Genomic DNA, 26,828 nt, shown 5'->3' with positions numbered 1-26,828 from the left:
AATTTCAAAATGCGTCCTATGGATTATGTTTCATTCTGTTATGTTTAGTGTTTTTTTTTTGAGTGTATTTTATGAGTTGTGGCCTGAGCTTGGTAGCGTTAAGAGCTGCTATGGTGGGAGTAGCATTAGTGTAGGTAGTTCAGGTTATAAATCACAGCTTTGTCTCTCTCTGCCTTCTGCTGTTCAGGTGGCATCCTGCAAAGGCACAGCCAGGCAGCTTGGTGCTGGCTTCGCTTTCCTGCAGATCCTTGACAGCAGCTCGCCTTCCTAAAGACATTCTCCAAAACGGTCATTGTCCAAGCTCATGCTGATATTTTAATACTATGCTGTCTTTCCTTTATGATAAATTTAATTACATTAGAAAACATTTTAGTCTTTCTCACTTTTACGATAGTATGAATGGCATTTGGTTAATTACTGTCTGTTTCCTTGTAAAGATAAACGGTTCAAGAAAATTTCAAGTCTTTTACATCTTTGCTTGATGAAAGTGCACTTTGGTAGTGACCTGTCAGATCTAATTGTTTATTTTGCTAAATGTGATCACTGGAGTTTGTCTTGGGGAGGCTGCAGTGTTCTCCACGTACTGTGAAGCAATGAACGTGAAGGTCTTTGTGATTCTGCCGAGCTCCTTTCAGTATGAAGTTGGTGCTTCACTTGGATAGGTATTATGCTGTCAGCTTTAGCGACTAACACTCTTCTGCCCCATTTATTCGAGTACCTTTACAGTGTCTATTACAGTACTCCCTGTGAACACTTCTTCTACCACAAAAAGCAGCAAAACATAAGGCTAGCAGGATTTAAGACAGGAAAAGAACAGACTGGAAAGACCAAATCATGTTGTAAAATAGCGTAAGATTTGCTGTTTTTTTCAAAAAAAAATATTCTAGATAAATATATCAACAACGGGTGTTTGTAATGGCTAGCTGGGACAGAAGAATAGTTTCAAGGTAAACAGTTTTCTCTGAAGAAGGACAATGAATCAAATTCATTATTTAAAATAATGACGCTGGCAGAAATGAGCTGCCCCCCCCATCGCTGTAGGGACAGTGTTATGATAACAGTTGGTGAATTTCTGTTGAGTATCAGTTAAGCATATAAAATACTCTCAAGTATGCTTTATGTGTGTTTCAATAGAAATGATTACTGTAAAAATGGCCGTTAATGATGAGAGGCAATGACTGTTTCAGGACATCAAATTGAGGGAGAAGATGGGAATAATGAGACCAGGGAGGAGACAGATGGTCCTGTAATAGGGGCTGGTGATTTTCAATTCATTCAGTGCGTGCCCATCCACTGGAAGGATGACCTCTCCTAAAAAAAAATAAATAAAATAGAATGGCCAGAGGTGGTGATTTTCAGACACACCTCAGGCCAAAATGGTAAAGAGGTATAAATGTACGTAAAAGTTTTTTATTAGTGTGAACTTAGAGTGATCCAGAGAATCTGCTAGGACAAGGTTGTGTTTTCTTCCTGATGCAGAGCTCTGTGTTTGTGTTTGAAGCAGTGACAAGCTTGTTGGAGGCCCCAGTCTCCAAAGCACTGTCCTTGATTTAATACCAGGATGGAGGGAGGTTGTGGCTTTTGCGTTTATCAGGGAAGCTACCTCCCAGTGATAGCAGTTCAGAAGTGCTGAGGTGGTGGCATGGAAGGAAAGCAACCTCTAGACGCAAAGTCTATCTTCCAGCCAGGGTGCTGGGGACCTGATTTATTGCCAGCTTTAAGCACTGCAAGCCGGCTCCGCTGTGGTTCTGTGCTGTTCACCGAGTGCAATACCATGTGATATGGAGAGAAGTGGCTTTTTTTGGACTTCTCAGATTTGGTGGCTTCTATAGGAAAGTGAAAATCTTTATCCAGTGACTGCAGGTGAGATGGGAAACCGGAGAATCCCAGCTGTGCCTTTGGTTTCTTTGTTGTTTCTTTTCCTGAAGTGATTTGATGTGCTAAGAATATGACTTAGGCAGCTCAAAGCCTGAGGTTAAAATGAACATTAGTTTATGCAGCGTGACGTGTGTTGGTTTATAGGCCAGTGCTTTGTCCTCTGACCTGTAACCATCAGCTCTCACCGGGCTCAGCACCTAATGCAAGGCGGCTCAGTGCATTCAAGCTGCTCCTTTGCAGAGAGCGCAGCCCCTCCTCATCCTCCTCTCCCAGCCTGCCTTTTCTGGAGTGCCCGTATCCATCTCTTGCAACGCTCTGAGGCTGCAAACTTCCTCGCTGTGGTTCTGTAATCCCAGTGGGTTCAAAGCTCTGCACCTGTGTGCCTCTTAATGCCTCCAATCTCATTCTCTATGCCGTGCGCTTTTGGGTACAGGACTAGAGATGGGCTTCCGCGGGTTGGTTAATTAATTTGGGGTGAGGTAATTATAAGCAGTTTGGCGTGATAGGGAGCGTTGTCTTCAGTTCTTAAAGAACAGCTCTGGGTAGGTTGGCACCTCATGCTGTCGTGAGCTTCAGCTCTGCAGCCTTGGTGTTGTGTTCCCTGTGTTTCTGTTGTACCTAGCAGGCTTCCTCCTGCTAAGAGTGCGGTCACGTTCTCTGCTCAGGCACCGTGCAATTTCTCCTGGTCCTTATATCTCATCACCCCCGCTGAATGAGTGGCAACACTCTATTATGAAAAACAAATCCCATCGCATGAGCGTAGCAAGAGCTAATCTCAGCTGCTTTGTTCTCTAACAAAGCAAGAAACAGCTGCTGAGATTAACAGGCAAGGTGAAGATGAGGTGGCTCAATTCATCTCCAAATCGCTTCGCTTCAAGTGTACTACAGAGCAGGAGGATTACCAAGATGCTCTAGCAAATCGCCAGGAAAGGGGGAAAAAAAAAAAAAAAGGAAACATCATTTTCTCTTACTAAGATGAAAAGGTTATATGTAGAGAGAGAGCTGTTGAGAGATTTCTGGGATTTGGAGGGTGTCTGAGAGCAGAAGAAATAATGAAGGCAAAAATTGAAATGGTAGCATCCGAACAGAAAGCCAGCTATCTGCAGTTGTTGTCTTGTCATTCTTTCACACTTATCCCCGTTATTGTCTTCATTTCTTTCCTTTGTCTTTTTGCTTAGCGGTAACCACACTGTCTGCCAGCTGACTCCAGAGCACAGACTTTTGGTATTCAAAATCCTGCTGACATTTTCTCCACGCCTTTCCCAATAAAATTTGGATGTTAACTTTTTATTTTATTTTTTTAAAAAAGCCCTAAATGATGAAATACTGCATTGGTTTTGGTTCTCTTTTCTTGAGCCTAGATTTGCCACTTTTCATTCTGAAGGGATGTGGAGGTGTCTTCAATTACATGATTTCAGCAACTCGATTTTATTGTTTGAAACAATGCTCAGCAGCATTAGCTGCATCATGAGGGACTGGCTGTCAAGAAATCACGTGGCTTATTCAAATCATGGATCGCTTCCCTCAGTCAAGCAATGAGCTGGTGGCAGAGCTTGTGCAATCTGGAGGTCAGCTGCTGGAGGATATTTTGCATCGTGGTGTGTTGGCCTGTTTAAAAACAACCAGAAAAAAAAAAAAAAAAAATCTGCCCCACACCCAGACCCTGCTCATAGCTATGTATAGCCTGCAAGTGGTTGTAATGGCGTGGTTTTTAGCAATGTCTCTCAGAGAAATTATAATTCATGATAAATAAGAAACTGATAAATGAAAAAGCATTTCTTGGGCTTTGCTTTCATACAGCTTGCTGTATGAAGGAGGATTTTCATAGCCAAGTCCCGCTCTCCGCTGTAGGGAATTGTAGATGGCGTTTTACTTGTCTGTAGGGTAACAAGTTAGATTATAGTAAAACATCCTGCCAAACAGACATGTTTTGTCTCTTTGCTGTTTTTCAAGGCTTTCATAGCCAGATGTGAGAGGTAAAGCCATTCCCTTTGCCAGTCAAAGCAGATGCAGATGTGGGGTATCTGTGTTGGGCCCGTTCCATGCAGAACGTACACCCGTCTTGCAACGGCGTTTGGCCTGCTGGAGGGATGGGTGACATTGATGCTGAATTGGACAGTTTGAAGAAATAAGCATGAAAAAGCACAGATCATTGTCAATATTCATGAAACTTATTTAAAAGGTCTTTGTTTGGCCTGGCTTGTCGGCAGAAGGATCCTGCATCACCCGCTGGTGCTGCTGCGGAGAGCTGGTCGCACAACTGGCAGCTACGGTGAACAGAACCCTTACGTGTAAGACACGAACAAGCTGCTAGCAATGAAAAATAGTTCTGACTTGACACCAAGGAATATTTTTTGCTGTTTGGATAGGCGGCACAGGAGCAGGTTGCCCAGGCTCTGTCACAGGAGGTTTTTAAGACCTGAGGAGCTCTGTGGTGTGACCCTGCTGGAGGCAGGGGCTCGGAGCAGGTACTTGCTGACGTGCCCAGGAGCCCGCGTTGTTCTCAGACAAAGCCAATGAATTCCTGCATTGCTACGTGGTTTGCTAGGCCACATCTCTAGCTTCATGGGGCTGTCACTGCTGCCCTGCGCAGAAAACAGGACTGCTGTCCTGCATGGGGTGCTGCTCTGCTGCTGTCTTAGTACGTTGAAGGAGCATCTCTGCCATGCTCATTGTGCCCTTAGCTCTCCCTGCTGCATATGGGAAGCACTGAGTCTCGCAGAAGTGGCCAGCATAAAACTGGAAAACATCCCTGATTAGCACATGGTTGTTTTCCCCAAGCTGGTAAAAGTCACTTCTGTTAGATAACGTAAAGTCTGAGGAGAGGGGTTTGGGGTGAAGGTGGAGCCTGGTTGGGGCAGAAAATACAGCCCAGTGACTGCAGGCACTGAAAGCAGCAGGGAGAAAGAGGGAAACTGAAGCTACCACTGATGCAGCTGTTTGAAAGTTGACGTGGTTTAAGATTTAGGTGTTAAAAACAAATGAAGCTGTTGCATTTTTTTCACTAATTTAACATGTCTCCTTCAGATTCCTTTAAGTGAGAATGTGACAAAAAACAACAAACCATGGTAAATATAATTCACTTTCTAAATACATAAATGGCTACTGCTTCTGCCTTCTCCTTTGAAGATTTTGCTTGTTCAGAACTGCTACAGCCAGCACAAATGATGCTGTCCTGGTTCCGACTGGTTTGAGGCTGCCCGTTTGAAACAAATTTGTTTTGCTGCAGTTTTTGGTAAGCTTTTGTACGATGTAGCCTGGCAGCACAGCTAAATTGATGCAGTGATGGGCTGTTGTTGAAAGGGATGGTGTTGTACAGTCTCAACAGCTCCCTTGGGCTGACTGCAGCGTTTATCTGACCACGCACGAAGCTATTCAGAAATCTAAACTGTAGAAAAATCAACATTTTTTTTCTGCCAGTGAGCTCTGTGCTGGCTCGCTACGAGGTCAGCTGAGATGCTGCTGCCAGCACAAGGAAGAGGCTCCAGGAAAGGGGGAGAAGACTCAGCTGTATGGTCAAATCATTGTCTTAGGCTCCACTTCTCTTAGATTTTAAGCACAGGAATCAGCCCTGAAGCTGAAAGCCACACTGCTCCCTCTTCTTACCCTCACAGTTTTTCCTGCAATGGCAACACCCATGTGCAAGTTGAGACTTTGTGCAGCATCAATGCTAAACTGCACTGGAGAATATGTCTGGTTTCATTTTATTTTGATGGATTCATAGTTTTCACCTGGGTTTCTTTTGTGCAGCTGCACAAATGCTGGCACCAGAGCAGGAGCAAAGGAGCAAGTGGCTGAGGGTGCGGGGCAGGTGAGGCTGCTTATTGGATTGAATTTGGATTGCCTTCAGCAGTCTTAACAGATACGTTACACTATTTACACGAGGAATTACACTGTTAGGCAATGATTGTATCTATTATTATTTCAGTGGTCCGTGAATAGATGTATTTTAAACATGTTTTCTAAGTTTATGAATTTGATATCCCATGATATCTGGGAAGTGTCCTTTCTTTCTCTCCCTCCCTGTTGATCTTTGCCCTGTGCACTGCGTAGGCTGCAGCAGCCACGGGGGTTGAGATTCGGACAGGTGACGGAGCCCTTCGTTTGCACCCTTCATCCCAAGGACACAGCCAGCATTGTAAATGTTTGCTGGGGCAGGGGCAAGGCTTGTTTAAATCAGTTTAAATTCCTGCAGAATACACGTCCATCACCAGTAGTTCTGATTTCTAGGTAGCATGGCTTCTGCACAATTGCCTTTGTGCTCCTTGCAATGGCAGTCATCTTTCCATCTCCCAGCAGGAATCGTTTGGTTTCTCCCCAGAACCTTTTGTACGTTCCCAGGCAGGTTTTTGAGCCCAACTGGCCCCTTGCTGAGTGCCTGCGCACCCACCGGTGCTCAGCACCTGCCCAGGCACACAGAAAATTCTGGTCAGCAGGCTTTCATTATAAGGGGGAATATTTCTCCGTGCCTATGGGCTTTCCCTACGGACACCCTGACAGTTCCCAAGGAGCCTTTCGCCCCTTTCTCACTCTCATCCTCCTGTTAAAACATCCAGGTTTGCACCTCAGGCGTCGGTATTTTGTGTCTTGCCCATACACCCGCGTGAGATGCTGTGGCATTACGGAGATGCCTCTTGCACTTGTCATTTCCCCCCTTCAGGCACCGTACAGACGGTGCAAGGTGCCTGTGCTCCAGCTGCCTCCAAACAGCTGAGACCCGGAGCAAGCTCAGCCTCGCCGAGCAGGAGCTATTAGGGTATTACGGGTGCGTCTGGCTCACTGGAGAGAGGCTGAGGCAGCCTGGTCAGCTTCTAATTAAGAAATCTGAATGAGGCAGTGAATGTGCATCAGAGTGATTACAGCAGGGCCTCCCAGGTCACCCCAAAGCAGGAGCTGATCGGGCACTGTGGGGTTTCTGCTCTTGTGTGCCCTGAAGCCTCACAGGGTCTGGGGCTCTGCTTCGCTGCCCACCCCATTTCAGGACAGAGAGGTGCAGTGGTGCTGGGGAGGGGGGGGTGTCACAATTTGTTCTCCAGGAGAATGTTGGGAAAAGAGCTAAGAGCATAAAGAAAAAAAAAATCCCCTTGCTTTAGTGTATGAGAAATAAATAAATGTGATTTGTCTGCTGAAAGGCAATGGACCTGGGTTTCTCCTGGTTTTCACACAGGTTGTGTGTTGGTCTGGCACAGCTCCCCCGGCTAACTGGCCTGATGCAATCTGCTCCTCATCTCTTGTGGAAGAATGAGATCTGGGCAAGCAGGACTGTAATTACCCAAAGAACTAACCTGGGGATTTTGGGGTCTGGTAACTTCTCTTTTCCTACAGCTTCTTCTCCTAAGATTTAGACAAACTCAAAGCTCTTTGCTGGTGATGCTTTAATTATTGCACATCATATGTACTACAGCAGTCGGTTGCAACTGCTTGTAAGAGAACTTTACTGGGATCTTTGAAATGGGGTAAGTCTTGCTCAGAAAGCTGCCAGGATGAACGTTGCTGTCCGGGAGGTGGTGTTGGGAGTCACAGGCATCCTCCTGAGCGACTTCAGCTGTGTTAGCTGAAACTTCTCCAGTCACCTGTGCTGGCAGCTTGTGTCAGTACCTGACATGGCAGTGTATGTGACCGGCTTCCCCAGCCAGTCTGGGTTTTGCCCCGTTCCCTTGTCTGTGGTCTCCCACTTCCCTTGCATTCAAAACTATGGTTGGTCAAGCACAACCACACAGAAACTCGAATCTTTGGCCTAGAAACAACTTCTAAGGTTATATGAGCACACAGACAGCTGCACGTGTGCCGTGCAGCAATGTGGCTGCTGATCCCTATGCCATTGCTGACCTTGCTTGTTAATTATACTCAACACATGATTAGACATCAATTTTGACCATTTACCCAGCCAGTCCTTTAACTCAACTACCAAACTCAAGCAACCAATGAAGAAAAATGCTCTTCGCTACTTATTTCAAATACTAAGGGCAAAAACAGAATTTAAATGACTTCGGCTTACTGCCTGGAAGCAATTTCTCTGCAAGCTTTCTCAGCATGACTTTCAACTCCAAAGACAGGAATGCTTATCCCAAGATGCGATGTGTCGTGCAAGCCAGGCCTTCATCTCCAGCAGCTTCCTCGTGTGCTCGTAGGGCCTGGTAGTTTTCCAAGAGGTTGGTGGGAGATTTTTCTTTCTCAAGCTACCACACTGTTGCCATAGGTAAGGATACACAGTTCCATCTGAGAGTAAAAATCTTTCCTACCATTCAGCTGTTCTCAGATGATCTTTTTTCCCTCTGTCCCACAGGTATTTCAGTTGATCCACTGGGTCCTTTCTGCACGTGCACTTAATGTGCAGATTTGACCATGTCAGAGCAGCAGTTGTCTGTTTATTTTTTAATTGTATACAAGTTCTGCATAGAAAATCAAAGGCTCAGAAGAATTGCAGCTCAATCTACAGTTAATTAGCGTTCCCATCTACTTGTCTTGCATGAGTGCAATTGTAGAAAAAAATAGAGCAAGTAAAATGAGCGGCTAAATCCTTCCATCACTTGTTTGCCATCTGTTTAATATTATAGGTTCTATCTTGATCTGGTTGTATGTTTTGTGTCTTACCTACTCTACCATGTTTAGTTTGCTTTTCACCATCAATGTTATCCTAGTTTAAACTAGATGTAATTAAAAATATATTGTTCTGTCTGATGCTGCTATTGGAATAACGAACCTTAATTTCTAAAACCCCTTGGTAACTTTGGTAGATTTTAGCCCTAACTGGGTGGAGAACTTCATGAACTCAGCAAAAGACCTCCTAGAATTGTGTTGTGGTGTTTGGCAATCAGATAATTCCTTTAGTCTACCTGGTATGCGATGCTCAGCAAATGCATGTATACCAGGAGATTAAAATTACTCCCATCTGTTACTGTCTACAGAGGCAGGCATGTTTTCTTACCAATCCATTATGCTGGAATGAAAATGTGTTTTAACTGCTGCTGCCCAGCTCCCGTCAGCCTACTTCTTCCCTTCCGAGCTGTCACATTTCTTGCTCAGTTGATACTGCAAGACTTAAGTGTGTTTTGTTTAAGTCCTTGTAGGCCTTGTTGTAATACTCCTTTTATCGTTGGCATTCATTTGAATAGGTTGAAGGTTGTGATTGCTGCTATTCCTCAGCACAGCAACCACTGCTCTACCTACCCTTTTCATTTGCTAACTGCCTTTGTCAGAACTTTGTCATGTTGTCAGTACAGTCCTGTTTCTCAGCATGTTTTAATCTGCTATATTTAAAAAAGAAAATCAACGATACACCTTGTGCAGTCTTGTTGTCATGGCTCTTCTTTGTACCCAAATTCTACCAGTAGTACTATCCAATAGCATAGTATACTAGTATTATATAGTGTATGGCTGTACTTCTCCAGCTCGTTGTCTGGGCTTTTTCTTCCCATTTTGTTTGCATGCATGGAAATGTGTGAATTTATCCTGGTTTGATTCATGTATTATAAAGCTGCAGTCATTTCACAAACCACGTCTGGTGGTTACTGAAGTATTGGTTGGAAAAAAAAAAAGACCAAAAAACACTTTCCAAAGAAAGTCTCTTCTGTTCTGTAATGGCAGTAATGTTCTGTGGGACAAAAACAAGTGAACTTATTTTCACTGCAATAAGTGAAGTTTCAGCTGACGGGAATGTATGGCTGATTTTCAGTGCACTGTTTTACATGGGTATATGCTTTATATCCTGACCTCATGGGCAAAGTAAGTAGGAGTTCCCAAGCTTCAGTTAAGACCTTTTATTTTCCATGAAGCATTTCCAGTGCTGAAATTTTCCTTTGTCATTCTGCTTTTGAGTGCTCTTAACTGTTGTAGGGCCATCTAGTTAGCTGCTTGACTGGGCAATGTGGCAGCTTTTCTGACTTGTTTGTTTTCACCTGTTACAGGAAGCAGCAAACATGCTGCGTCTGATGCAGAACAGGCTGAAGGAAGAGGAGCAGCACCTGCTTAAGAGTGGAAGTAAGTGGGTTTTCCAAACTAGTTGTATTGGCAGAAAAATGAAGCACTGGCTACTACTTGTATAAATGCAGACTTACAAGCCACAGGGACATGGGATAGACAACTGAGTCAACAGATTATATTAGAAAAAGTGGGATGATGATAACTTTAAAAGAACACCAATGAAATGGAGAACCTAACCTCTGTGAAATGCTCCTTCACCTTGTGAATTTTACCTGCAGTGCTGAGAGGCGAAAACAGTTGCTTGCTAAACATGCTGTGCAGCTGCAGCAGGCAGCTTCATTTTACTGACATCCCAGCCCCTTCAGGCTAGCTGCAGATGAAGCAGTTGTCCCAGCACAGTGGGACTGATGATGTAAAGTTGGTTTGCTACCAAGCTTGGTTAGAGGATTCTGCCTGGGAAAATGTTTGTGTGCTGGTGAGTCGTCTCCTTGGTTTGTGGGACTACCCGGCTGCCTCGTGGTGCACGGGTGCTGGTTTGCCTTGCAAAACTGGATCACTTTTGTCCTCAACAGTTAGTCTGCCACATCGTGTGCCGTGGAGGTGGCTGTGTGTTTGGACTAATTCTTTGTGATGTATCTATCAGATTGTAACACTCACTGATGAAACAACTTCTGTTTGAAATCCTTGTTCATATCACCAATCTTCAAAGTGTGGTCCATGTTTGCCTTCTTGGGTTTCCTTGATTTAGCGTACCTGCAAAATGTGAATGCAATTAAAATTTGGGGATTATCTTTTTTTTATACATTCTTAATTAATTAGAATTCTAGCTGAAGAACAGAAAGGAACAAAAACCCCTTGAGATTTTGCAGAAAGCTAACAAACCAGATTTTGCTTCTTTTGAGTCAAGCGTCAGCAGAATTTCCCCATTAATTGCCCCTGTGAATTGGATATTGCAATATGTGCATTTTTATCTGGTAGTGAAAAATACAAGAGGAGGGTTAACTCTCAGGATCAAAGGGAGAGTTCAGGGAATCTAAAATTGGGTAAGGACATAGAAGTTACACTTCGCAATTTGTTTGCTGGCAGATGTTTTCTGAACAAGCTCATGAAAGAGGAAATTCATTCATCTCTGCCCATCTTTGATCTCATCTCCTTATGTCAATGCAGTAAAAAGTGAAGTTTTATCTGAAACACAGGATTTGTAATGTAAATTGTAAGAATGTGGAACTATTTCAAGGATCTACTTGAGTGAAAAAGTCCAGGTCCTGCTATGTGATAGTTTCCAGGATGATTAAGTTTGGTTTCAGTAGGTTTCCAGAGAAAATAAGTTCAAGAGGGAAGAACATTTATCATCAGTAATTAGCAATGTGAAGTGTAACATGAAATTTTCCTGATTTTTTTTTTTTCCTTGCCAGTGGACTTTCACTTAGAAAATTGCTCAGTCATTTTGCATCTCTCAAATAATACAAACCTTGCCTTTTAGTGAGTGATCTAACTTCTAAGAACACATAATTAAGACTTTTACTGACCTCAAAAATATTGCCATAATATGTTTTTATTCCAAATTGACAAAATTAGTGTTTGTTCTAGTGATAGGAGCAACAGGATCCTGGATCATTGCTGGCTCATTTATTGATTGTCCCATAACCTTGGCAAATCAAGTCATCTTTCTAAGCTACAGTCTGCCTTTACCTGAACACGGTGTTGAAGTCTGTGGAGCTGCAGGGATGTAACTGAGGCAATAAATTTGGCTCTTGGAGGCAGTTTCCCCAGTGCTGATCACAGAACACAGCTTTGTTACTGGGTACTGAGGTTAATTTATTGAATGCTGTAAAACTGGCTGAGATCACAGTTAGCTAACATGAAATGATCAGGTACCAAGTTGTGTTCTCCTCTCAGACCAGACCCTGCTTCCTGCTTTCACTATTAGTTACAAGATGCCTTTTATATAATTCAAAACAAAGGGATTTACTTGGAGAAGAGAAGGAAGAAGATGGTATCTCAAGTGGCACAGCACCCTGTTAAGGGTGAATTTAACCCCAAGTCAAGAATAAATCTTGCACAAGAGGCAACAGAAACAGCAGCAGAATCGGTGCAGCGCCACTGAACAGCTCTGCCTGCCCCAAAGAGGTTATTAGTGAAATTCACACTGGAAACAGAAAGGACAGCAAGGGATGGAGCTTTGGCAGTCGAGGGTTCCCAGGAGCCCTGCAGCCTTGGCCTGGCACTCTGTGATTTTATCAGAAACTGCTGCAAGCATCACGTGGATTGTGATTTACTGGTGTAAAACCTAATGGGCACGAGCACTTGGACCTTATTTTACCGATGTGCTGAGGTTCTGCATGCTGTATCCTCCTTCAAAGATAGGACGTGCCTTTTAGTGAGACGGGCACAAGGAAGATGAAAGAAAGGCTTTTCTTCCCCATTAGGAAGATCTTTCTGAAGCAGGTTTTAGGAGAAAAAAATCACTTGTTTGTTCCACTTGCATTTTTAAGTAATACACACACGAACAGTCCGAGTGCTTTTAGCATTGGTTTCCATCTTCAGCTTGTCAAAAAACCTCAGGACCTTGCTGTCTGGGCCGTTAGAGCAACAAATAGGTCTGAGCTTTGTTCCCCTGCAGCTCGGCTCAGAGGTAAGCAGCCTGGCCTGGGTCCCTGTCTCCTAAGGCTGAACCTCTCCGTGAGCTCCCTTGGGACAGGTTCGTGGTCTGCCTGCACAGAGGCAGCCTGGGGCCAGTGCCTCCTGCGAGGGAAAGGGAAGGTGCTCTAAATCTCATTACACTTTGCCCCTGAGAGCTGCAAAGCACTTAATGAGGCTCTTGGAACAGCATAGGCTGGAATCAGGTGATGAATTTGTTACCATTAACTGATAAAAGTCAGCACTCAGCCTGCCCCTGTAAGCACTCTCACCTTTGCATACCTTTGTAATCGATGCAGTTCTTTTATTGTCTGAATCCTTTGACCTTATCCACTGCTAATTTGGTAAGAAGGGCTGCAAATTAACAGTTCATTCCTCTGCAGCAGAAGTTGCAGGAATTCTGGACAGCTCTCGGTTTCCTTTCAGGCTGAACTAATAGCGAAGAAACCTAAATGACATTTATCATGAAGAATGGCTGTAAAACACAGGTTGAATTGTGCAGGTCTGTTAAGAACACAGAAAGGCAAAAGGCAAAGGATATGTCAGGATGCATGCACAAAATCTGCAACAACATTTAGTGCAATTCAGAAACAGCCTGGCTCTTTTTTCTTTTTTTTTTTTTTTTCCCCCTAGTGTACATTGCAAATCATCTTTTGTTTCTCACAGAACATCTTCATAAAACCACTGCACTTAACTTAGCGTTAGCTTTTTTTTTTTTTTTTTTTTTTTTTTATGTGGTAAAAACTGTTCTTAAATTATGTAAAGACCTTGAACTCTAGATCCAGATCAGGCTTTCAGCAGTATTTGCATGATGACAATATATGCAGTTAAGTACTTGCAGCACTACAGAAATGTTGTTTTTTTTGTGTGTGTGAAGAGTGATAAGTAAATTGCTGGCGTTTTTGTAATCCTAATTTCACATAAGATGCTGTTAGAGAAACCAATCTACGATGTGGTGTTTTTTCACAGCGTGCTGCCTTTGTAGCACATCCAAGGCTGGTGCAAAGTAACAAATGCCAATTGCCTGAAACTCGGGGCTTGCTGTCGTTGTAGGTAATGGAACAGTGCCTCTTAAAATATTATATTCGACACTGCTGGATGAGCACTGTGAAAACTGTTGATAGAACTATTGTCAGGTGTAGATACGTGAAGAGTTGCTCTGATAATGGTTTGGTGTGAGAGGAGAGGGCTATGAAGGTCACTGACCACTGCAGAAATTCAGGGCATTTTTTCAGCTTCTCCCATTGTTGAAAAAAAAAAAATGTTTGCTGAGCAAAAAAGTAACTAGTGATCTTTTTTCTAAGCTAAAATTTATTTTTTTCAGACTAATCAGCCTATTTCATTTATACACGTTCTTTCTTTTTGTGAATTTAAAAGCAGAATATACATACATATTTTAAAAATATATATATTTTCAATATATAAAAATAAACCCTTAGAAGGTTTCAAACTCTTTCCTATATTTCTTTTGGCCAAATCTGTGCCTAGCATTTGATTTCAATTTGCAAAAATATTTGCTGTCAAATTGCATTTTTCAGTGCAGGTGCCATTCCCTGGCTTGCCGCTGCAGTCAGCCAGCCCAGCCCTGGCTGCTCTTGCTTGGTCTGTAGAAGGAAGAAGTGCCCGTGCCATGCAGCACTGAGATGTGCAGCTCTCTGGTGGTGTTGAGCAAACCTCATGTCCCAGCAGCAGGATTGACCGATGCTCCTGTACAGCTTGAATTCTGCCCAGTACGAGTACACAACCAAAGTGTTTTCTTGGCCAGTTCTACGTGTGGAGCTAACTCTTTTTTGACAGGCAAGCAAGATGTGCCCAGATCCAGCGTCTTGCTCAGATAAACAGAGCAAATAGATGCTGTGTGCAAATCACATGGTGCTGTTGCAGGTCGGTGATGTACTGAATCTCTTCTATTCTTTCCACTCGAGAACTGATGCTCTGACATCTGACAGGTGATAAACAAAAAGCCCTGTGGCAGTAATTGTCACATTTGAAGTGTGGCAGGGAGTTGCTGGGTAATCCCCACGGGTTCCTGGCTGCTACTGCTAATGCTCAGCACCTTCACCAGGAGCATGCGAAGACCATCCGTCTTGTAAGAGACGCTTGGAATTTGTCCACAATTGTCTTGTGTTTTGCTCATTAAATAATCGCAAATTCATGTTCTAAGTTAATAGTACTGCGATGGATTCTTGGCATCTGAGATCATTAGAAACTTGTTATGGTGGCTGAATACGACCCCTCTGTAAAATGGGCCAAATAGCTACTCGTTCCTGTGCCAAGGCTACGAATCCCAGTTTGAATGGAGATTTATTCTTCATGATTTCAAGTAACGGAGACCTACAGGTTCCCTGGGCAGTGGTTATTTATCTGTACTGTTTAAGACATGAGATCGGGTAGTGCAGCAACAGACCATTTAAAAATGATACAAGGTGAGAAAGTGCACTTAGACCTAACTGCAACACCTGCTTGGTGTTTGTGGGCATGGCGTTGCTCAGTTTTCCTACGTTAAGTCTGAACATCCGTGCTTTCTGCTGAGGTCAGTAGGACCATAGGTGCTCAGACTTGCTCGGGAGCTCTTAGACCATCGTGACTTTTTTCTGAGATGACGCAAAGGGTCTCAGTTTTGTGCTGTTTGTATTTCAGTAGGGAATATCCCAAACATAAAGCATTTATTTCCATTCAAATTTGCAGAGCTGCAAATGCATCAGTGTCCGGGCTGAAATGTATGACTGGTTTGTCTGAGGCTGGTGAGACATGAGTACAGCTTTGGTAGAACTGAGCCTTTCAAGTGAGAGCTGAACATTTTTCCTCCCTTGGTAACGTTAAAATCCTAATCTGCTCCTTTTTTTTTTTTTCCTGTTCTAAAATTTAATGCTATTTATTAAGTGGATTTTATTTTGGCTCAAGTGGCTGTTGGTTACCCACTTGGTTTCCTCATGACATTTTTCACTAAAATCAACATCTTCCTGAATACGGTAATCATGCAGCCAGGGCCTGTTTTCAAAGCAGGGATTTTTATTACGAAATAGAACATGCGAAGCAACACTTACATCTAATTCTAAATTTATTTCTTCTTATCAATAAACTATGCCCTTTGTGCTCATTATCTTCACCCCACTACCTTCTTATTTTACAGTTGGATACGTTTACTTGAATATTTATGCAAACTAACAAACCTGTAATGAAATCACTGGTACATTATTAAATCATGCTGTTTTTCCTTCAAGCTTTGCAAATTACCCCAAATTTAATCATTTAAATATAGTTCTATCAGTCCGGGTATCTGCTCTTGCCTTTTTTTTTCTAGAAACAGGTGTGTTTTGGAACAAATGACACACCTTCTGAGAGCACTGTTTCTCAATTGTAATCAGGATGCACTTTTTGTGGCTGGACTAGTTTAATTGAAACTAATTTAGTTGACTAAAGCCTACCTTTATGAAATGGAAATACTGAAATGTAAGGCAAGAGTTTCAAATCCCAGTATATTCTCTCAGGTGGTCTGATATTTTGCCAATATTCTCTGTGCAGCAGAGTACATCCCAGCAGTGAGGAAGTGGGCCAAATGCAGTTCATGGAGTGTTTCTTTTGATTACCTTTCCGTAGTAAAAATACAGGAGCGTGTTAAAATACCAGCCTTAAGCTTCAGTAAGCCGCCAGGATTAGCCTAAATTTGGGCACATAGATTGCTGAGTTGCAGTATACTGTTAAAAGTTAAATAATCTTCATGTAAAGCCATGCAAATCTCATAATCCAGCTACATTAGAATGTGTTCTGTACTTCATGTACGAGTATGTGGGAACTGGAAGTAGTATGCTTTATTATTCTCATTGCTTTATATTGATACTGAGAGAAATCCACATTTTCCCCATAAAAAACTCTCCCAGTGTGCTCGGAATGGAGGCGTTGTCATTTCTGTTGTGCTGTAATTTCTGTTGTGCAGTATTACACAGTTAGTGGTTGTCACCTCTTGTAGGATTTCTTTCTGTGTGTTAAGTGAAAGTTTGAATTGTCACTTTTTTTTTTGAGGATCCAGGATGTTTTTTTGTTTCTGGAAACTGGACACCCTGGGCAGGTACAATGAGAAATACAGGGCGGAGGAGTCCTGTAATGCTCTAGGTAGGTCAGATCACACAACATTAGACTAGTTTGCCATTTCATCCTTCCGTAAAACCTGTATTCAGCTGGTTTTCACCATATATAAATAATTTTTAGCAACATGCTCCGCTCTGTGCCCTTGGCATTTTGGCCCTCCACAGCCCTGTGGGCTGAAGAGTGTGGTGCTAGGAGCCACTGAGCCACCCATCACAGAAAGCTCGGTTAGAGCAATGCATTTTTTTTTTTAATTATTTTTTGCAAGTGAAAAGGTGCTCAGTGTCTGTCCAGGCAGTGGGCAGGAGGCTCAGAGGCACAGGTTGTTGCTGAATTTGCACTTCAGCTCCAGCCTTTCTGTTCCTTCAGCATGTGCTCACTGTAGCAGCTCAGTATAACTTCACGTTGGGGTCTGTGCAGCACAATTCCAGACAGGCTGTTCAAAGAAAGTCCAGACCCTTGCCAAAACCTATGGGTTTTGGCAAGCATTTTTGCAAGGTCCCAGCTCAGCTGGAAGAACGGCACACTGTGTTTGCATGCCGGTAACTCACCTGATGGATTTTCTCTTCATTTTTACTGGAAAGTAATCCAGGATTTTTAAATGTGTAATTAAAAGCTAGGCTTTCAGCTGCTGTTGGCTTGACTGGTAGAGCACACTTTGAAAGAGGAGACGTGGATCTGAGGCTTTTTGGGGTGTGCCAGTGGCTCTCCGTGGTGTCCACGCATGGGTTGAGCACCTCCATCACAGGCAGGTGAGAGGTAAAACATCTGGGTCAGTGGGGGAGAGGGAGAAAAGTAATGGTTTGAGAAAGAGGGCATTAGGAGGAGCAGAGCAACTGAGTGAAAGAAGAGGTTGGGAGAGAAAAAAGCTGTGTTTAAACCTTTTTCTTTCCTGAAGCAGCAGCTTGAGGCCCTCCAGCCACGGATTCTGTCTCCACAGTAGGTATCAATTCTGTCCCCAGGCACTGTTTGCCATGCGATCTTACTGCCAGTCCCAATTCCAGCAGAAAGATACTGTGGGAAATTATATGATGAGCTGATCTTCCTTTTTTGCAAGTTTAAATGGGTCAGAAATGGCTGAAGAGTGCTGGACTGTGCTGCAGGCAGCAGCAGGGTGCGCGTGGTTCAGGAGAGCATGAAGCCATCAGCACGGCTGGTTAGGGGAGAGGGCACCTCTGTGGACAGCAGAGGGATGATGGCAGGTTCATTTCTGTCCTCCTTGTCATCTTACCATTGTTCTGTCTGAAGGGAAATGTGTTTTACGTGTTGTATCTGAGAGTCTGTTGCTACCAATGGTTTAAAAAATGGTTTCCAGAGAAGTGAAATGTGAAATTAAAGCCCTGTGTGTTACAGCAGTGCCCCTGCCCCGAGCAGAATCGCATCGCTGTGCCTCTGCAGGGTGAAGGCTCTGAGTCCTGTCCCCAAAGTGGTGTTAACTGGGTTTGTCACTTTGGGTTGCCACCAGAGAGCACTGGATCCATTAGTCCAGGTCTCAGCTGTCGGCTTATGCTCAGGAGAGTGAGAAAAAGGTGCTAATGGGGAAGAATCTGACCTGGTCTCAGCAGCATCCTCCGCTCTGGCTGGTGGTGCTGCGGAACAGGAGGAGCACATGTGACAAAATCTGCAAGAGAGGAATCCTTGCTCAAAGAAGGGGCAAAAAAGAAGTCCAAAATGAAAAAGAGCATTTCAGAAGTAGCAGTGAGAGCCCTGGCCGATGAGGTAGTCTCTCTCTTCAACAGCACAAATCTGAATCCTTCATTCAGGCTACACATGGGTCTTCCAGAGGGGTCTGCCTGAACAAAACCTGGCTTCCCTGAATATTGGGAAACAGAAACAGTCTTCAGCTCCCACAGCAGTCATTCCATCACTTGCCAAGGAAGAAGGTGCAACACGAACAGAAATTGTAGCTAATGGTCGTGGAGCCTCATAGTCTTACCAGGGTATCAAATATATCCCGTGTTGTTTTGTCATTAGCTTAATACTGCAATGGAAAAGATTATGGGAGAAAAAGTCTAATATATCGTATATTGTCTGATAATTAAATATTGCAAAGACATGTCGGCTTGTTACTAATCATAATTAAAGTAGTTATTTCCATTTTGACCTCAGACGTGTGTAATTAAGTGTACCTGGGAAGGAATTGCCTCCTTTCTGCAAGTAACAGACAACTCTCGTTGCTGTGCCAGGTGCTATGCTCGGGCAGTCCCGAGGGCTTTGGCGTAGCACCCGTGATTCCTTAAGCTCCTGCAGACTGGCCACCACGCAGCAGCGCTTCTTGCTGGAGCATCAGCCCTGAGCTGTTGGAGCAGCTGTTGCAGGGGGGCTCATCTCTGCATAAAACACAGGAATTTGTCAGATGCCAGGAGCTGAGGGCCCAGCTGGGGAGGGGATTAAACAATCACAAGTGGGAAGAAGCTGGAAGGCAGAGCTTGGTCTTCATGAGCTGAGGAGCTTGAACAAGTAGGCTTGCATGCACAGAGGGGAATAAAACTCATGGGTAGAAGGAGGCTTAAATGGAGCAGAGCCTCTTCCAAACTTCCTGCACCCAGCTGGACTGCCTCTGAAGAGGCTCAGAGGAGAATTGGTTTGGTTGGTCTTGCACGTGAACCCTGAGGTTGGGCTCAGATGGGACCGATGTGGCTGACTTGGAGAACGGCCTGCCCTCGCTTCCACTGCAGGTGCTCTGATGTGCATGAAGGTTTTTGTCACCCTTTCACTCTGAAGGACAAGTCCTTTAGGTTTATTGCAGTTTGGTGATTGGGGGATTGTTGTCAGGGATTCGACTTCAGTTTGGATGGGAGGAAGGAAACAAAGGCAGGTTATGAAAACATTTGAAGTTCCTGCATCTTGGGAACTCCAGGCTCTCTTCCTAGTCCTGTTTTTCTGGACATCTTGGGTTTAGCTCTAACAACTTTCATTTATCTGGAGATGTCTCATTGTGCTTTTCTAACCTATGACTAAGTGAAAGGCAAAGAGTCTAAGGGGACTTTTTTTTGGATATTACTTATGGCAGAGTAAAAGACTAAGATGTAATAAGCCCACACTTCCCAAAAGCTGTTAAAAGATCTTTATTTTGAAATCAGTTTCAGAAATAGCACCTTCTGACTGGACATATGGCTCATACCCAGAGAGCGTATTCAGGACATTGCCTTTACAGTACGACCTGGGGATGGTCTCAAGACAATTGTTTATATTGTGCACTCTGCTCATCTCAACTTCTTTGGCACCTACGTGTGGAAAGATGCCTTCCTTAGTGAGGCGGGGGAAGCTGGCTATTCCCCTGCGCCTGTCAGCAGAGACAGTGCCCTGTTTCCAACACGTTTTGAATTAATCTTGGACTTGAACAAAGGTAGAGAGCGCTAGCAGCTCTTCTGTCTAACTGCTATTATGGGCTGTTGCGGGTTGTTTTAATGATGTTTATCTTCTGCTTTTGTTTTAACCAGATAATGATGATTCCGATGCAGACATTCAAGAGGATGAAGGCTCTGATAGTGAAGTGGAAGAGGGGCAGATCATAAAGCGGCACATGGCCATGGAGGCTCTAATGCAAGGTACCTTCAGCTTTCCTGAGTTGCTTTGATTCAAAAGGACAAGCTCAAAGCATCTGAGTAACCTTAAATATAAAAGACCCTGTTCAAGGACATTGACACTGCTCCATTCAAGCGAGCTGTAAGAGGACAGTGTCTTTTGGAGAAAATACAGTGCTTTCAGGGGAGTGAATTAAGGAGGATTTACTGAAGGAAAAAAAAGTGAGAAAAATCCTTTCTTAGTATTGCTTTGCAGATTCAGAAGCAGCTTTGTGCAAAGCCTTAGAAAAGAAATATGATTTCTCATTGCAAGGCATTTATTTCCTTCTAGGTGTAGACATCATCTCCTGTAGGGTCATCTTCAAAATGGGACATTTAGTAGGTCTGTAAAGCCTCCTCCACTGACACAGTCAAGGGTGTGACACACCTGAGTTACCTCATTCAGGGGAGGACCCCCGGCTTCTGGCACAGTTCATGCAGAGTAGAACTTCAGCTCCTGGCTGCTGATTCCTATAGATTCTGGGTCAGAAGCAGTCTGAGGATCTGTGTTTCACTTAGGCAGAAAAAAAAAATGTTCTGCTCAGTTTACAGTCAAGCAAAATGAAAGCAGAAAATCGGGTTATTTCTCACTGGCATTCTTGTCAGCTGTGAGTGATTCTGTCCATCAGCAAAAGCCTCTCTGGGCTCTGGATGAAGTGCCAGTGTGGATAATACCGTGTGCCACTACTTCTGCTGGAACGTGTTACTTGTATAGACTGCAAATGTGTTTTCTTTCTGAGCAGAGTTCTGCTCTCCCCTTTCTAATGGAGACTAGAGCAAGAAGCTTAAGTTCTCAAGACAAAAAAAAAAAAAAATCCAGCATTTTTATCCCCATTTCCCCTACTTTTCATAAAGTTGAAAACTGTTGAGAAGTTTGAAAAGTTGAAAGTCTTGAAAGTACCAGATACCCTAATATTCACTAATGATTTTTACAGTGCAGTTTCTCAAAGAAAAGTTTGTACTCAGTTTTTAGAGCTTTAGAGCTGACTGTAACTGTCCGTGATGTCCCCTCTCAGCAGGCATCAGAACCCAGCGGTACAGGTCCTGGCTGCAGTTAGTCAGCTCTTAACATCAGCTTCAGGAGGAGGAAGTTTTATTATAAAAGCTGTAGATTTTGTTGCAAGTATTTTTTTTTCCTAGGATGAATTTATTGCTAATTGCATTTTCTGGAGATTCAGCCTTAACTTGTCCAACCTAAAGAAAGCAGTTGAAATCCCTGAGATATTTCCTCTGCCATCCTGCTTAGATGGCTTCTTTGCTCTTGTAGGTCTCATCCTAGTCTTTAGTAAGCTACTTCTGACACACGATTATCCTCTGGCTTTTGCATGGTCTGATTGTGGTTTGCTGACTACCCAGTGGCCATACCAATCTTTACTCAGTGTGTCTCTGTAATTTGGAAGTCTCCCTTAGCTCTCCGTCCTCTTTTTGCCTCTCACTTGCTATGAACAGAACTACTGAACCAATTTCTTGTATGTTGAAATGGATCCTGAGATGCCTTTTCCATGGTTGATCCAGGGGTGAGGCTGTATTCTCCCACTGTAACTCAGCACTTCAGTCCTACCGTGCTCCCATGCAATCTCTGCTGGCAGAGATGGATACAAACACCCTTAGACTTCTAAGGGAAGAATTATCAGCTTGCTTTTCTGCCTTGCTGAGGTTACTCCTCATCACCCTGGGCAAATCACCTAGTTGCTCTAGCTGTATCTACACTGAGATTAACAGCAGGCTCTGCATACTGCTGGCGATGCTTCAAAATGGTTTGTTTAGGAAACGCAGCCTCGCTATATCTCTGCCTCTGGTGTAAAATGAGCTCTCCAAGGCCTGCTGATTCCTTCTTGGTACAGAACATAGGGGAAAAAAAAAGCTTGGACTATGTCAAGACACCAGCCAGGCTTTCTTTCAGGAGGTCCAGCCTTAGCCAGAGTGGACACTTAGTGAGGAGCAGTTCTAGCCTCGAGGACAACCTCAGTCTGCCTCTTTTTTGTGTTAATTGGCCACTTTGGTCACATCAGTGGTGAGGTTGTGTTTGACTGCGTGAGCCTGGCAAACCGAAGTGCTGGAGACAACGTCGGGACCTGAGATTAAAGTCAGGTTCTTCAGCTCCGTTAGCAGATTGAGCTTGAGCATCCACTGGTTGTTCATCCTTAAATGCAGAGAGAATCTATATGTGTACTTCAGCATGGGTAGTTCGAATTTAAAATGTATTTAATAACTAAGACCATATAATAAGAACATAATTTTTATTAATTACCATTTTTCCTTGGCTCAATTCAAGAGCTTCCCATTGCTTTCTTTTGAAGTACTGTGTCTTCTTACCAAGTGATGCTCCTGAGCCATATTTGTTCTGCTAAGGAGAAGTAGTCCACTGTGGTCAGTTCCTGCAGTTGCTGTGATTCAGTTTTACATCTCTAATTTCCGTGTTATTAGTATTGTAAGAGGAGACTTCCTCCCTCTGTAATAGATGGGCAGATATTCTAGCGTGCTTTGTCATTAGAGAGGCAAGATTCATAGGGAGACATAATCACTCCTATTAGGCCACTTGGTATGAGGAAAATCAACACACTTTCTCGAGTTGTTTCAGCAGGTCTGTCTAAATGCAGTAAAATTCAAACTAAATGCAGCTTTGACAATATTGCTCCTGGATTTATTCTTTTAGCCAATTAAAAGACTTGAAAGTATAGGATTTAGTCTCCCATGGAGCAGAAAAGAGTGTTGGCTAGGGGAGACATGATAGACTGCCAGCTCCTGTGGTACAGAGAGAAAATCAAATACTTACTCCCCATGTACAAAGAGGAATAGGCGGGCTAGGAAGGAGGTTAAAATGGGCTATGGAGCCTGTATCTCCATCGAGTTCAAGGTATTTACACTCTGATTCACCGATACAGCGAAGCCAGGAGGTGCTTCTGTACAAGGAGAGAACAGGCACAGGGGTAAGAATGAATGTCTAGAAGGATGGGCACCAAACTGGCAGATGCTGGCTTGTTGGCTTTGTGGCACTACAGCCAGCTTTGTCAACACAGCTAAAGGCAAGCCCTCTCCTTGATGTGGCTTATTGTAATAAATTCACATGTCACTAATCATTTGCTTTTATAAGTGAAAGAATACATTTATTTATCATCTGCATCTTTTAATTTGAACATTGTAAGCGTAAATAAAAATTCACATCCACTTTTGTTCTGCCTGGGAATAGATAAGTGAGGCTGTTACACAAATAAAATAGCAAATGCTTGAACTTTCCTGAGGTCAAACTGTGAGTTAGTGTTTATGTTTGAAATAAGACTGTTTTGTCAGAGAGCCAAAGAAAAAGAAATTCTTGCGGTGTTGCAAGGTCTTAGCCATCTGCAATGCAGACAAAGCTCTTCCCTGAATCAGGCCATAGAGCAGTGTTCTGCAGCAGCATGGTTGTTCACATGCAGACGGTATAGATGTTGGAGAGAAATATGCAAAGCTTCATCCTGGGAAGGTAGAAGGTACCATGCCAGGGCAGGCATAAGGTCCATGTGGCTTGGTCTTCTGTTTCCAGCACTGCCTGAAAGAACATACCTAGGGATGATTGCAAGAACCTCCATCAGGTTCTCTCCCATTCTCAAACTGGTTCAAGCTCCATCAGGGTTTCCTGAGCTGGTTTGGTTTCCACATACTTGCTCTAACCTTTGGTAGGTGTTTTATTCTAAGAACCTGTCCGGTCTCCCCTTGAACTAAATTGTTTTTTTATTACCTGTGCTACCAAAAGTGGTGGATTTTGCAGTGATGCTGTGGTTACATGTGCAGATCCATCTTTTCAGTCTCATTCATCCAGAGTTCTGAAAGGCTTTGTGGAATCATGAGCAAATTCAGGATCTCTCCTCTTCCCAGAGCCTGCACTGGCTGACTGTGTGAGCCATGGCAGACTGGCACACACTGTGCTTGGAACAAGGTAGGCAGTGGAAACACTACTGAATGAAACAGAAGTGATTAGTGCTTGCAAAACAGTGGGACCGTGCCCATATAGTAAATTATCCTCTATTCCTCACTGCCAGGATCTTTCAGCTCCCAAAACCCAGTTAACCAGTTGTTCTGTCTCTTATGTTTCCTTTTGTGATGTTGAGGGGCATTTTTGTCCTGTTAGGACTACGGAGACTGTTCTGCTGTCAAGACGATTACAATTCCAGTTCCATTTGGTCTTTATTGTAAGGCAGCTTTATCAAATGCTGAATTTTACTTTCTAAACAATCAGTCCATGGTGAAACAGTGAGAACAGCTCTCTTGGAGCCTCTTGCCTTTCCAGAACAGCCCCAGAGGATCAATGTGGTAATGAAGTCCTGGCAGCCAGGTTAGCAAGACTACTTGCCAGGGAAGGGATAAAATGTGAGCCTGTGAAAACCTGCAGCTTAACATAGCAAGGACAGCAGATGAGAACAGAGGGGTTTTAGTAAGAAAGCCAGCTACATCTCACTGAAGGAAGTGGAACCAAGTAGACGGCAATCAAACCAGAGATGAGTTTGGGGACAGGCAGGGAGCGTGGCTCCAGGTCCCCGTGGACACGAGCTGGTTTGCCATTGCCAGCTGTGCCTGTGCTGCCAGGCCCGTGTGGATCCCTGGTCCCGTACAGATGAACCTCAGGGAGGCAGTGCGTACAGAGCAGCACGCCTGAAGCATGCCAATGATGCTTTTGTGCCAGATATTCGGTGTTTTGAGATGATAATGGTTAGTCTCCCTGTCCTACTTTTATTCTTAAGCTTTTGTTGGTGATAATTAAGTAGGAGCTGGCTAGCAGGCATGGGACAAGGACTAAGGATACCCTGCATGCTGGGGGCAAGGCTCCAGTGGGTGAATCAGCCCTCACATTTTCAGTCCTTTAGGGAGAATGGGAGCTTTGACAGAGCAGCAAGAAATCCTCCCAGGCCTTGCACAGTCCTGTTTCCTAATCCCTCCTTACAGCACACAAGCTGAAAACCAAGGAAGTCCTTATCTGTTCTCACATAAGGAAATGGTCAGACTCCTCTTGTGGCAATTCTCTCCCCAGCTCATGACTGTGGTCAGGCTTCTGCTACTGAATTTCAAGGATGCTTTACTTCCCTCTAACCTCCTCAGTGCCTAGGAACCATAGGCGTGCCATCAATATGAGGGGGAATTGAGGGATTCAATTATGAATGTGCAACAGCTGCCTGGTCCTTGTTTGATGTCTTGTTCACATTGAGTTCCTGTGGATGTCACCTGTCTGATTTTTAAAAATGTATGTTAAATAATTAATCTGTCTTCTGTTGTGTGAGTCCATCCCTGATCTCAGCTTCTTCCTTAGGGACAGCTGCCTCTTACTGGCATGCAGCTTAGTGTAGGATGTGGTCTCCCACTTGACTGTTCCGAGGTAGCAGTCAGGATCTCCCTGCTGCTGCAGTCAGAGGCACTGGAGCTTGTGTTGTTGGAAAGAAACAAATGAACAGAAGAAAATGTCTTGTTCAGAGTCATGCCACGCTTGGTAACTAAAGTGTCACTAAGAAGGATTTGCCAAGGGTCTGCTGCACATGCAGACTTCAGCCACAGACTCAAGAAGCTGTCAGTGTCCCTCCAAATGTCCCAACAGCTCTCAAAGGTACCAGGAATCTGCAGTTCAAATACTCAGCAAGGCTTGCAGGCATTCTATATCTCACGGTTTCAGAGTAGAAAATAGAGTTTGATGCTTGCACTGAGAGGAAATAAATGTGTGCACACACACACACACACACACATATATATATATATATATATAACAGGTGAGTCGGGGCGAACAGCAGCCTTGACACCAGCTCTGCTGGGCATTGAGCTCTTCTTACTTTTCCCTTCTGTTGAAGGTTCATGATTCTTGTCTGTAACCCCAGAGCTCCTCTGAAAATCCCCCTCTGATTCTTTGGCAGTTAACAGGAGATACACAGCAACAGAAACAAAACTCCCTTCTGACCTGGTCAGACTGCTCTCTTCCTGACAGCTTTCCACAGAGGCATTTGCAGGCCTTTCGTTGCAAGTGTTTGCAAACAAGCCTTGATCCCAAGTCTGTGAAAGGCAGGAGATGAGCGGGTCTGGATTTTGCACGTACTGTGGTGGTGGCAGAGGGAGAAGGCTGAGGCGTGAAGAACGGGTCTTACAGAAAGGCATTTGGCTGTACATGGGCAGGAGTCAACTTCTCCCACTGTTTGATAAGGTATGAAGTTGAGGAGAACAATTTCACAAATGCACCTGCTCTCAAAGCATCTCAGAGGACTCTACCAACCTGGTCTGATTCTCCATGAACATTAAAAATTTCTTCCTTGAGAACACCACAAAGTGCAATTGTAATCCGACTGGGGCTTTGTGTCCATGTCATGCTGTGGATCCTTGTGATTGTGCTTCTGGGGTGAATATCCTTGTCTAATAAAGAAGTGTGAGTTCTAATTGCAAACACTTCAAAGTGATTTTGGAGAATCAGGTTAGCCTCTTTTTCCTTGCCTCTTCAGGTCAAGCAGAAAGGAAAAAGTCAGCGCTGTTTCAGGAACCGCTGGGTCTGACTGCAGTGCTCAGAGGAAACTGGTCTGGGGAGGAGGAAAGCCAGTAGAGCTGCTCTTCTGATCTTAGCCTGTTTCTGTGTGGATCTCTGTAAATTCCCATCCTCCAGATACGAGTCTGCAAAGTCCTTAGGTTTACTGATGTGGCTAGCTGCTGGATGTGCTCGTGTGGCTATGGGCAGAAGAGTCAGGTGGTTTTGGACACACCGACAAGGGGCTGCGGTTTGGAATTCATTGA

General features: G+C 43.9%; 1 protein-coding gene across 2 annotated transcripts in view; it reads left to right on the top strand.

The window, feature by feature from the left end:
• The window catches only part of CLUAP1 (clusterin associated protein 1), a 71,576-nt gene that overhangs the window by 38,386 nt on the left and 6,362 nt on the right, over positions 1-26,828 (top strand). For both annotated transcript variants that reach the window (XM_032197967.1, XM_032197966.1), the window contains exons 9-10: positions 9,786-9,858; positions 19,971-20,078. In XM_032197967.1, the coding sequence (XP_032053858.1) occupies positions 9,786-9,858; positions 19,971-20,078 (181 nt within the window). The remainder of the gene's footprint in view (positions 1-9,785; positions 9,859-19,970; positions 20,079-26,828) is intronic.

The sequence above is a fragment of the Aythya fuligula genome, chromosome 15 (assembly GCF_009819795.1).
Source record: "Aythya fuligula isolate bAytFul2 chromosome 15, bAytFul2.pri, whole genome shotgun sequence".
Classification (NCBI taxonomy): Eukaryota; Metazoa; Chordata; class Aves; order Anseriformes; family Anatidae; genus Aythya; species Aythya fuligula.
This window is presented reverse-complemented; position numbering and strand designations above follow the sequence as displayed.